Source organism: Solanum verrucosum, unplaced genomic scaffold, assembly GCF_900185275.1.
Source record: "Solanum verrucosum unplaced genomic scaffold, falcon-dt-bn FXZP01000218.1, whole genome shotgun sequence".
Lineage (NCBI taxonomy): Eukaryota > Viridiplantae > Streptophyta > Magnoliopsida > Solanales > Solanaceae > Solanum > Solanum verrucosum.
Genome location: NW_026020464.1, coordinates 599,497 through 612,983, shown reverse-complemented (window position 1 = coordinate 612,983; position 13,487 = coordinate 599,497). Strand labels below are relative to the sequence as shown.

At 29.3% G+C, this 13,487-nt stretch overlaps 1 protein-coding gene across 1 annotated transcript; it reads right to left on the bottom strand.

The window, feature by feature from the left end:
- Positions 1–650: 650 nt before the first annotated feature.
- Positions 651–6,645, bottom strand: LOC125808685 (disease resistance protein RUN1-like). Its single transcript, XM_049488341.1, has 5 exons — positions 6,144–6,645; positions 4,803–5,898; positions 2,307–2,582; positions 1,371–2,222; positions 651–1,286 (listed from the first exon to the last, which is right to left on the bottom strand). Exons 1-5 carry the CDS (start codon positions 6,641–6,643, stop codon positions 651–653), a joined length of 3,360 nt encoding a protein of 1,119 aa, XP_049344298.1. The 5' UTR covers positions 6,644–6,645.
- Between the last annotated feature and the right edge of the window lie 6,842 nt (positions 6,646–13,487).

Genomic DNA, 13,487 nt, shown 5'->3' with positions numbered 1-13,487 from the left:
CAGTTTTTTAATCTTCCAGGGGTCCCATTTTTCTATATATTGAATTATCTTAATATTTTATGACAAAATACTGTAAAGTGGTGTATGACTTTATGGCATATATACCATTTGTATATTCCTCAAAATCATGATAATACCATTTGTTTCTAACTTTTGGATTGTACTAATTGAATAGATTAATTGTACAATATACATTTGTTTAGTTCAAAGTTTTCCTCTTTGTACTTTAAGCTTTGGTGTCTACTGTTTTCCATATTTTATTAGGTGTACGTTAGCACTAGAAAAAGGCATAATACATAAATATACATTCAAACTCGGTCTTAGTTGGAGTGATCATTTAGACACCTCCAAAATTTATGTGTCACGTCAGTATAGGGTGTCCACGAGACACATTAAGGATGAATTGGAGTGTTTAGCTGTTAGTTGAGATGTCTAGATGTACACTTTCAATTAGTTATGCTTGCAAAATTTTAATTGGATGACAAAACTAGGATCGAAGTTTTGAGTGTTTGGCAACTGAAGGATGAAAAAAAAAATCTGAATGAAAAATACTTTTTAGCAAATCAGCTTGTAGTTGGATGAGAATTTTGAATAATACAGATTGATAGTAGTGTCTAAATATACAAATACTTTAAGAACAAACTTTTTTCTTACATAACGAACACAAGAAAATAAGTAAGAAACCTACTTATTCTCCGGAGAAACATTTTCCAAAAAGACATTTTTAGAGGCGTTGTCTCACTTGTGGGAAAGGGGATTTCATTTGATGTGTTGTCGTTGTTTGAGTTGATATGCCCTGCTGAAAGTCTTTGTGGGTAGGAGGGAGTATAAGAATGATCCACAACTCCCGGCAAAGATGTAACATTACCATGTTGGTCCAAGTATAACAAATGGATCCCTATCTTCTTTGCTATGCCTCCGTCACTGCCATCCTCTACTGTTATCTGTTCCCCGCCTTTGATGTTCAGGCCTTTAAAAGGTTCATCATTTGCGGAAGATAAGTAATATATACATGATACTTCGTGACTGCCAGATATATCAAATACTTCGTGACTGCCAGATATATGCCAAATCCATGGTAAACCTGAACGCTTTATATGGGCAACAGTAACAACGAACTGTTCAAGCTCATCTACATCGCAATGGTGGCAAACAAACCAGAGAACCATTCCTAAGAACTTGTTATTATGTAGTGTGGGCATAGTCAAACAGATAGATGGAGCTGTTACTTTATTGCTGCACCAATCTGGAATCTCATTGCTATCGAGATTAATTTTTACTGACGGCTTCATCAGACAAATTAAGACACAATTAGATCATTAATTATTAATGTGATACAAGAGAGAGATCAGAGAGGGAGAGGGACTAACCTCATACCGTTGATGTTCTCTAGACGGAATTGATAGAGCAGGGGCACTAAAGAAGCCTTCATTGAATGGGTTCTGCAGAGAAGTACAATTTCTCATGTCCATCTTCTCTATTGAAGGGAGGTTGTCCAACCCTGTAATCTTGACCAGTTTTTGGCAATTCCTAAGTTCAACAATTGTAAGCTTCTCTAAATTTGATATTGGCGGGAGTGTTTGAAGATTCACACAATCATTCAAACACAAGAAATTCAACAATGGTAACTTGGAAAAATCAAAGGGTAGACAGAGGAAACTGTTGCCGCTCAAATCTAAAACAGTTAAGTTGGATAAACTCCCAATATCCCTAGGAACATCAACCTCCAAGAAACCACAATATCGAAGGCGTAAAGCCGAAATAAATTTTGACAAGGACACTATGGGGCGTACTCTTGTTTGAGAAAACCTCCTTTTGGTCTCTAAGTATTGACCTCCCATTTCCAAAATTATAAGATTTCCTAGCATTCCAACAGATCCAGGCAATTGTTTTATACCCGTATCACATGCATCAAGAATTATTAGGTTTTGCATATCTCCAATGTCAACTGGCAGTGTTTGTAAAGATGAGCAGTCATTAGTGTTTAAGAATTGAAGGGATTTTAGCTGGCATATGCTGCTCGGAAGATCCGTAATCTTTTTGCAACCATACATACAAAGAATAATTAGTCTATCCAAATTTCCTATTGATGGATGGATCTCCTTCAGACTTGAGCAATTCTGAAGATACAAAGTCTCGAGACTTCTTGAACCGTTGAAGTTTGGAGTTTTTCTGAGGCGCTTGCAATCAGAGAGATCCAGCATTTTCAAATTTCTACAATACTAAAAGTAAACAAAATAATGTTTCAATTAAGATTTTCTTTCTCTTAAACATTACACATAAAATTGCAGAATTGAGTAACGAACCTGCAAATTCAAACCAAATTCTTGGATATTGCTCCCTTTCATATTCAGAAATACAAGTTTCTCAGATGGAAAATTTGATGGTATACATTTTAAAGGACATCCTTCCCAAGACAACCATCTGAGCTCCTTGGACAATAGGTCAAAATCTCCACTAATATGTAAGTTGTCGATTTTAAGCACCCTAAGATTTATCATTTTCTGAAATGCTTTGGTGCTTAGCTTCACACCCTTTAATGCTTGTCGTTCTATCACTAGTATTTCTACATTTTTAGAACCCTGCAGTTTAGTAAAAAGAAAAGTACTGTAAGACCATGTTTAAGTATGACAAATTAAGAAAGAGAAATGCTTTATACAAATTGAAGGTCAAACAAAGAGAATAAATTATCTACCAATAAAAATAAATGGCATAATACATATATTGGCCCCTAAACTTGGCTTCAAATTTTAACTTTGACCTCCAACTTTCATAATGCACAAATAGGCACTTGAACTTTCCTACCTTTAAATAAATAAACACGCGATTTTTGGAGCCAAAAGCGTGAAATGCAAGCGCTGCCACGTGTATTAGTGACCCACTCAATGGCTGCCAACTATTCAATGCATGTGGGCCCATTTTCCTGTCTATTTGACACCTTTTCAATTTGCCATGCATTTATTTTAATGGATATGGACCCCACCTCACTAATTCCATTCCCTTCTCTTTATTTTTGCCTCACAACTTCTTCCTTCACTTTCATTTTGTGGTAAATTAATATTTGAAAATGTCAATTATTCAATTTATAATTTATTTGTCTTATTTCTTTTTTTAATTTATGTGTATTCAAAGATTACATTTAAGATACTATAAATTATTAGACTTAATATTTAAAAAAATTTATTACAAATTTGAAAATTACGTAATATACACTATTAATTACAATAATTACTAATTTAAAATATTATTTTTTCAATCTAATAAGAGCCTACAAACACACTATACGTTATATTTAAAAGTACTATAAATCATAATTAAAATATATTTTTTTTAGAAATTTTTTTGTTGACTCTTGAAATTCTATCGGTGACACATGAATTTGAATAGATGGAACAATATATATTATTGAAAGTTAACAATACTATAAGTTATTCGAAAATGACGTTAATGATTTTTATAAATTATAACAAATTAGCAACTAAAATATTTCTGAAAAAACATACAAAAAATTAGTTGATGAATCAGCCACCACACCGTGGACATGTATGCTTTTTGTGATTAAAATTGAGTTTAAGGGTTATTTTGGTCATTTAAGGATTTTTTCTTTAAACTTCAAGCTTTATTAATAGTGATGTATTCATTTTAGAGTTAACATGAACATTTACTACCATATAAATATATAAAATTTATTCAAATTTAAAATTTAAAACTATTTATTTAATGTCAATTAAAAATTAACTTTTAAATTAATTATTAGCACGGGCTGTTCATCACTAGTATATAATATAATAAGCGGGAATAGAGAGGACGTTGGGGTCGACACGTGTTCCTTTTTCCTTCTGGACAAAAAAAGACTATACAGGCAGGAGGTCAACCTGTAAAAAAAAAGGGGGACCCATATTTTACTATTGAAGGATGCGTGTTTCTTTTAAATTTCTTTTACCATACTAAATAATTGTATAAAATATTATAAATCACGATAATTACTTACTTAAATATTTAAAAGATATAAAAATATATAAAAGATCTGATTGACTCTTCAAATTTTACCGGTGACGCATAAATTCGGACAAATGAAATAATAATATTATTTGAAAATTTCTTAGAAAGTACTATAAATTACAGTAATTAACAGCTAGAAATATTTCAAAGACAAAAAAAATTGATAGAATCTCAAAAAAAAAATTAGTACTACACGTGTTCCTTTTTCCTTCTTGCCAAAAAAAAACTTCATTATAATTTTTTTTCGTAATAACAAAAATTTTTATTAAATGTCACTTGCATTTTGCAGTAAACAACAAATAATGCAAAAAAGAGGGGAAAATTGTTGAAAAAAATATAAAAGGGGATTAATTGTCCTTTCAATGCTTTTTTACTGTTGACCCCCTGAATTTTTACATCTGACGCGCCTAATTTGAGTGTATTTCACGCATTTTGCCAGGTAGGATCCGAGTGTTTTTTTGTTTAAGTTTTGGATAGTTAAAGTGCCTATTTGTGCATTATGAAAGTTGGAGGTCAAAGTTAAAATTTGAAGCCAAGTTTAGGGGTCAATATATGTATTATGCCAAAATAAATTTATACATTATATCCAACTAAAGGATATTTATTTGATAATTTTGTCTTTGATAGTTTGAGTATTTAGACTTCAGCAAAATGTTCATTTCAAGTACATAATGGTTCAAACATCTAGCCGGAGAAGATTTAAGCACAAATGCATAAATTATAAGCAAATGTATATCAATATAAATGAAAAAAGAAGAAGAAGAAGTATAATCAAGATAAAGATAATGAAATTTACTGACTTTATTTCCTTGTAGAACATCAATAACTTCTTGAGGGTTGAACAATCTACTCCGTTTTCCAGGGTCTCGAGGTGATTCCATACGAACAATTTCTCTTCCCATATCTCGCACTAGATCATGCATCACCAAATAACGCCAATCCCTTTGGAGCAAGTTCCTTTGGACTAAGGTTGAAATTGCACTTTCAGAATAAAAACCACACGCATTTAATGTTATGGTAACTTCATTCTCATACCAACCATGGAAGGCACATGCGATATCAAGGAAAACACTCTGAGTATTGACATCAAGTCCATCAAAGCTTATCCTGAGAATCTTTTGAATATCACCATGAGGAATTGCTTTTAGTTTTTTGAACTCATATCTCCATTCTTTAACGGATCTCCCTTGCAGATGTGACCCTAATGTCACAAGAGCTAATGGTAGCCCACCTGAATATTTTATTATGTCTTGTGCCAGTTCAACATATTCTTGTGGTGGAGAAAAATAGTTAAAAGCATGACAAGAAAAAAGTTGTTGGGCTTCATTATCATTTAAAAGTTTGGCCCGGTATATCTCACTTGTTGTAAGCCCATAAAGCAAATGTTCATCTCGGGTTGTAATAATTATTACACTACCAGAGCCAAACCAACTTCTTTCTCTTGTTAAGGATTCTAATTGGCTTCTATCATCCACGTCATCAAGAACAATTAGAACCTTCTGAGACCCAAGTCTTACTTTGATGAGATTAACACCTTCAGCAACACTACCAACTTCAAATTCCTTAGTTTTGAGAATTTGATTTAGTAGTTTTTCTTGTAACTTGACTAAACCAAATGCTTTAGCTTCTGATCTAACGTCTGAAAGGAAGCAACTACCAACAAATTGTCGAAATACTTGATTGTAGATAGCTTTTGCCAAAGTTGTTTTTCCAATTCCACCAACGCCACATATACCAACCATGCGAACTTCATGCTCACATCCACTTTGCAGTAACAACTCTATATGTTTGATAGGAGAATCTAATCCAATTGGGTAATGAGCAACATCTAGAGGTGTCTGGTTAACCTCTTGCCGAACTTGTTTTATAATACTTTCAATAAACTTTGATTCATGCCTACAGTTTTTGCAACAATAAATACTTAAGTATTTTAAAATATTTGATGAACAAAATAAAAACCAATAGCCAAAAGATAACAGAGTTTATAGAATGGAGATTATCCCTTGTCCCAATCTACAGTTTGATTTAACATGAAATTTAAGAAATATTAAAAGACTTTACAATGTTCCATAATTAACCAATTTATAAGCTTAGGCAAACGCTTTAATTCGAAATTTAATAGTTGAATTAAGAAGTCTTACCCATCAGCAATATTTCTCAAATCCCATCCAGATAAATCTGCTGCTTCAGTAAGTGCAGCTTTCCACTTTTCCATTCTTTCAGCTCCAACCAATCGTTCCTTGTGTTTTTCCAAAGCTTCGTCAAAGGATCCAGTTTGCCTTCGCACTTGAGAAGGATCAACATCATAGAAAATAGGCAAAACTACCTGATTTAACCTCTCTTTGCAATCGAGAATTTTGACAAGTTCATCAAGACACCAACTAGACGAAGCATAATTTTTCGAGAAAACAACAATGGCAATTCTAGATTGTTCAATTGCTTTGTCAAGTTTGTTTGAAATGACGTCTCCCTTTCTCAATTCCTCATCATCTATGAAAGTATTAACCCCGACTTGACACAACCGGAAATAAAGATGACCTATGAAGTTTTTGCGAGTATCTTCACCTCTGAAACTGAGAAACACATCATAAGATAAGTTGGAAGAAGAAGATGATTCTCCTACAACAAATTGAGTATTCATATTTGATGACAATAAATTAAAGAGATTTTTAGTTAATTTTTTGTTTAATTAATTAAATAAATAGAGATGTGAAGCAGCACTTTATATACCCACAAGTAATTGTTTGTTCCTGGAAATTTAATTTTGGGTCAAGTCATTTACAATCCCCAAAGAAGGTTAACAGAAATGAAAGGAAAGTTTCCAAGATATTTCATAGACATGTTTCATTCACTTTTATTTGTTACTAGATCTGGGAACGTGCGTTGCATGTTTATCCCAAAATACTTCATATAAATTTTGTATTGCAAATGACATATTTTATCCCCTTTGAATCTATGGTATTTACTAAAAAAAGTCATCACTTTTCAAGTAGGAACTACATATATCTTTCTAAATATATATATATATATATATATATATATATATATATATATATATTTGATTATTAAATTGACTAAAAGTGTATAAAGTAAAAATAACTAACTATCACAAATTTAATATTCAAATGAGGATACTAAAATACCACATGCTAGGCTAATGTATACAAAGCAACAAACCATGGTAAATTATCAATAATAATAACAACACAACAATAGAAAATTTGTACAATAACAACAAACAAGAAACATAAATATTAAACTAAACAAATAAAAGGAGACGAGAGAAGAGAGCATAGATATTTTCTCTTCTTTTTTTTTGTAATTGGTTTAAGTGTGTACATTATTGTGCCTAATGTCACTATTTATATGATAGTATTGAGGAACACAAAGAGTTGTGATGAATATGAGATTAATCCATTTGAGATTATGGTGAGAGATAGGAGTAAAAATCATAATAAATATAATCTGAGAGTTACATATATTTACATAATGAAGAATTAGTGGTAATAAAATTTATGTATACTAATATGATGATTTACTATTTAATTAATTAAATAATTTATAACATTTAAATGTAATGCATGTATGAGTAAAATTGTAATCTAAGGATAACATATGTAAAAAAAAATTAAAAATATTAAATGTGTAAAGGAAAATCATTATGACTAATTATTAAGAAATTCATAGCAACTATCATTATGAAAAATCATCACTATTAGTACGTGAAAGAGTAAAGATTGTAGATTTTTTTTCTTGTTTTCTTGCTAATAATAACTTACAATTTAATAATGAGTATTGAATTGTAAGTCTAACTAGAAATAGGAGTGTTAATTACCATAATGTCAAAATTCATGAATCCTAAAATAAATATTAAATAAAAAACTATTTTAAATAATTTCAAGATAATAAATTAATAGTTAAGGAGTATTTTTGTAATTTACCTTTTGACTTAGATTCTTCCCACTTTTAGTATAACTAATTTTTGGACACGTGTCTCAATGCAAATTAATATAGACTTCCTAAAATGAAGTATATAATACTCTATTTAAATATGTATATACTGATCAATTGAACAGTAATTCAGTTGAAAGGTAGATTCAAATGCAACATATATTTGTAATGTAATATTATTCATCTGTCATGTAACAAAATGAGATACATGCTTGGGAGTTATTCTATTTCTTTACGAAGATAGCAACTTTAGGTATGATACTAATAATGTTTTAAAAATAAATATCTATATTAAATTAGAAGTGAGAGGCCACAAAGCATCCAAAAATGACACTAAATGAAACCAATAAAGTTGGATTCAAAATCAGACTCATGAAATATATACATACTTATGAATTTGGTTCAGTAGCTACTCCCAAAGTGATATTTTTTGGAGCAAACTAAAAATATAAAGTGTGTGAAGTAAATTAAATAAAAAATATTATTTATACACAAGCCATATTTAAGCAGTAAACAGAAACTGAACTTGTTCAAAGGGAAAAAAAATAGTATTACCTTATGCTGGGCAAAGCTGAACAAATAAGAGGGCGATAGTACTAGTTTTTTGTGTAGTCTAACAGAAAAGGAGTAATAATAAAATGATAAAGAAATTTGATAGTGTGGTAACTTTATAAAGTGCAAAGAATATGAAAAGGGTATAGAGTATTTAACTGATTGAAGTTTAAAACACAAAAGATATAAATGTTGTGATATGAAAAGTTTGATACATTAATTAAATGATCAGGACAATGTGATTATTTTTAATATGATTGGGGATATTTTTTTAATTCAACTTTCAACTATGGAGCTTCCCACTTTTAATATAACTAGGATTTTTTTTAAAATTATAAGGCAATATTAAAACATGTGTATAATGAGTATATAAATCAGAAGAAAGAAGTACAAGTTCAATTTGATAAATAATTAGTCTACACAAATGACTTAATTGTTCAATACATACAAAATATTAGAGAATGTACTCTAAACTTGCAAAATTGAACAATTAAATTTAGCTTAATAGGTATTATGTGTAATGAGATAATAAATATGTGGTTATATGTACAATTATAATATGCATCTAGTATAATTCCTATTCATCAAATAAATAACTACAAATTAAAAATTATTATACACGACAAGACTTCAAATTTTAAAATTTGAGTCTTTGTATGGTTGATATTAATTCTTGCTTTGGTGACCTTACAAGTTGTGTAGCTTTTTAAGTGCTTTTTTTTTATTTACTATTTTATTTTACAAACTTTATAATAAAAAATAGAAATAAACGTGCAACGCATAAATACTATCATATTTATCAAACACTATATTCATTTATCCATTATAATTATTTAGCTAAAGTTATTCTGTTTTATAAAATTATTTGTTCAAATTCAAATGAGCAATTGAATGGTACATATTTCAAGACATAAATGATTCACAAGTTACGAATATGTGTCACCCTCATAACCAATGGTGGAGAAGTAGCAAAGTCAAACTAAATTGTGTAATACTTGCACCTTTATAATATCTCTATTCATAGGACAATAATATATGAAATATCAAATGATATTATGAACATGATTATTAATATAATATAGGAGTTATAATAATCAAAATTCATGTGAATAATTGAAATAAAGGCAAATAAATGTTTATATTACAGAATATAAATAAATAAATGAGTAGTAATTGACACATTCATTTTTTGTAAAATATTAAAAATAAATAAATAGGGAAAATTATATTCCTGCGCACCTCTAACAATACTTTGCACCATAAAATGACAAGTCACAAGTTCAATAATCATGAGAAAAGAAAAAATGAAACTCAATAGTCATGGATAGATTTCTTAATTACCCCAGAAAAAAAATCCTTTGTGACTCAAAAGTTTTAGAAAGTGATACCTTCATCTTGAACAAAATGACTCCTTATGCAATGAACCTATGACTCTTCACTATCCCCATTTATCATAATTCTTTACTGCATATACTACTCTTCGTTGGTAATTAATTTAGAGTTATAGGTAAATATTAAATTTTATTGTAACCTATGTTATTACTATTATTATTATTTTTTATCAGAAAAAGTGAAGTATTAATTATTGAGCCATTTAATATCGTTACATATATATAAATTAAAAATGCTATAAAGTAGATTATTGTGTTATTTATTAAATGAAAAAGCAATTTTTAAAAATGATTTTAAGAAAATAAATTAATACTTAACGGTATTTTCGTAATCTAACTTTTGCCTTAGATTCTTCCCACTTTTAGTAATATATGAGATATGATGATATGATATCATTGCTTCCGTAGATTTTTACTTGTTCATACTATAAAAAATAATTATCATTTTTATTTGTACAATTTAAAAATAATCAAAAATAATAACTTTTAATTTATTTATTTTTAAAATGTGTCATACTTCCAATAATTCACTTATGGACCAGTGAGACTCTAGTAGATAATGAGTGACTTGCTTTTACATTTATTGTCCGCACAACTCTATCAGTCTTCTTTTTTTTCATCACTTTCGCATTATGGGCAAGTGGATTGAAATAAATGATCAAAATTCATTTAGGAGTCATTCGTCAATGGGATGAGATGATGCCAACGTAATCATGATCATATATTATATGAAATATCCTAAGGAATACAAAGTCAAGTTTCTCCTAGAATATGACTGAAATCTCAGAGATATTTAATGTGACCCTCATTTGGTGTTTCTTGATGCACATGAAAAAAAGAGAAAAGGGCCTGATATACCCCTTAACTTTGTCATTTAGAGCTAATATACTCTCGTTATGAAAGTGACTCATATATACCCCTACTGGTATAGAAATAGTATATCAAATCCTTTCCCCTTAAAAAAATATTACTCACTTCACATGATTTGCATAATTTTTTTATTGTTCTAACGAATCTATAAAAATTCACCTAGAACACACGTGCAACGCACATGTCCAGAGACTAGTATATATAAAATAGCCACAAGTAATTATTTGTTCCTTCAAAATTAATTTTGGGTCAACCCATTTACAAACCCCAAAGAAGGTTAACAGAAATTAAAGGGAAGTTTCCAAGATATTTCATAGACATGTCTCACTCACTCTTATGGACTAGAGGGACTCTTGATAAGCAAACTTATTGTGGAGGAAAGTTGATGGAAATTAAATGGAAACATTCAATTCTTTTTCTTTTTAATTGAATGGTTTCACATTCTAAATTTCTCTACCCACCAAAGGTCAATTCTAATAGTGGTTGCATCTAGAACTGGACTCTTTTTATTTTTAAACAAATTCCTAAAATATCTCATACTCCTTCTGTCCCTAATTACTTGTCCACATTTATTTTTTTAGTTGTCCTTAATTACTTGTCAATTTTGACAAATCAAGAAAGGACAAAATTTGTTTACCCATTATACCCTCAATTAATTAATTTGAAAAGGGTAGAACTTCTTGAAAATCCTAAGTTTTTAATTCACCCACTTCATAATTAATAGGGGTAAAATGGTAAACTCACTATATCAATTATTATTTTCTTAATGTGTGTGTCAATTCAAAAGTGGACAAGTAATTACGGACAGAGGGAGCTCATCCATGTCATTTTCATTTGGATTTAACTCAACTCTAAAAAGTTAATTCATGTGGAGAAAATTGCCAAAGTCATATAAAGAGTAGTACTCCACGTTCCATCCCACAAATGATGTGAGACTACAACATGGTTTGGGGTAGGGGTGTACAAAACCAAACCAAACCGCAAATCTAGTCAAACCGAAAAAGAAAACCTGATTAGTGATTTGGTTTGGTGTTGGAAAAAAAAACCCGACTATATTTGGGTTGGTTTGGTTTTAACTAAAAAAAACCAACCCGAGACCAAACCAACCCGACATTATATATGTAATTTTAAAATTTTATTTTATACATAAAAATATTTACTTTGATATAATTTAAAAATATTTCTTATACTATTTCATAGTTTTTATCTTTTAATATATTATTTCAAGTTTAAAACTTAGAATTTGGAATTATCCAATAAAGATTATAGTTCATAGATGTTGATAATTATAATAAAAGTTAAATCAAAATCAAATGAATACTAATGCAAAAAGAAAATCAATTCAACACTAAGAATGACAATAATATTGAATATTTGTTCTTTAGTTTTACATTGGTTTTGACAATTAAAATACATAATCTAATTTTAATTTTCCTTAAATATTTAGTAATGTAACTAATACTTGTTAAACTTATTTTAGCAAGATTTAGTACCTTTAAATTATGATCATTTTCATTATGACTTTGCAATATTTATTTTATATGATGATTTCATTATTATTTTTTATTGAATATTTTAGTGTCATCAGTACTCATCTCATATTTTGTGTTATTTTCTTAAGAAACATCTTAGATAATTGTATTTTGGTTGGACTAAAGAAATATTTAAAGCACAAGTTAATTATATGTTTGTATGCAAACTTTACCACAAAAATCCAAAAAAATTCAAGGTTTATTAGTTTTGTTTGATTTATAAATTTAAAAATTCAACACAATGGTTTGGTTTAGTATTTGAAAAACCCGAACCAACCTGAGGTTGAAAAACCCCAAAAAATCCAAATTTTATTAGTTTGGTTTGGTTTATAAATTTAAATTTTTTACACAAATGGTTTGGTTTGATATTTGAAAAACCCGAACCAACCCTTCTTCCTACCCATCGCACATGACATCTCAATTCCTCATCATCTATGAAAGTATTAACTTCGACTTGGCACAATCTGAAATAAAGATGACCGGTGAAGATTTTGCGGGTATCTTCACCTCTAAAACTCAGAAACACATTGTAAGACAAGTGGGAAGAAGTAGCAGATGATTCTCCTACAACAAATTGTGTATTCATATTTGATGACAATATATATTTATTTTTTGTTGTTTAAACAATAAATTAATTTAAAAACATTTTTTTTTAATGAAAGAAAGATGAGTGAAGCAGCTACTACATATATACATACCTAATTGTTTTTTCCTGGAAAATTAATTTTTGGTCAAGTCATTTACAACCCCCAAAGTAGGTTGACAGAAATGAAAGGGAAGTTTCCCATGATATTTCAGAGATATTTGTCCATCGCATTAAAAATAGATATACTTTTTTGTCATTTTTTTAATCTGTTCTAAAAAACGTGTCATCCTATTATAATTATAACTAATTCAACTTTAAAATTTCTTTTTATCTTTAATCAAATAGTTTTTCACCATACAAATACGTAAGAATTATTTTACGCCATAAGTTTTAAAAATATATTTTTTTAATGGTGCGAAACGAAAAGACTCAAGATATTTCTTAGATACACATTTATTGTCAGCATAACTCCCTGCTTTGAACTTTTTCTTTTTGTCTCTCAAACTCATTCTTCTTTGAATCTCTTTCACATTGTCGACAAGTGAAATAATCGCACAAAATTCATTTAATAGTCATTTGTCAATTGATTTGGAATAATTGATC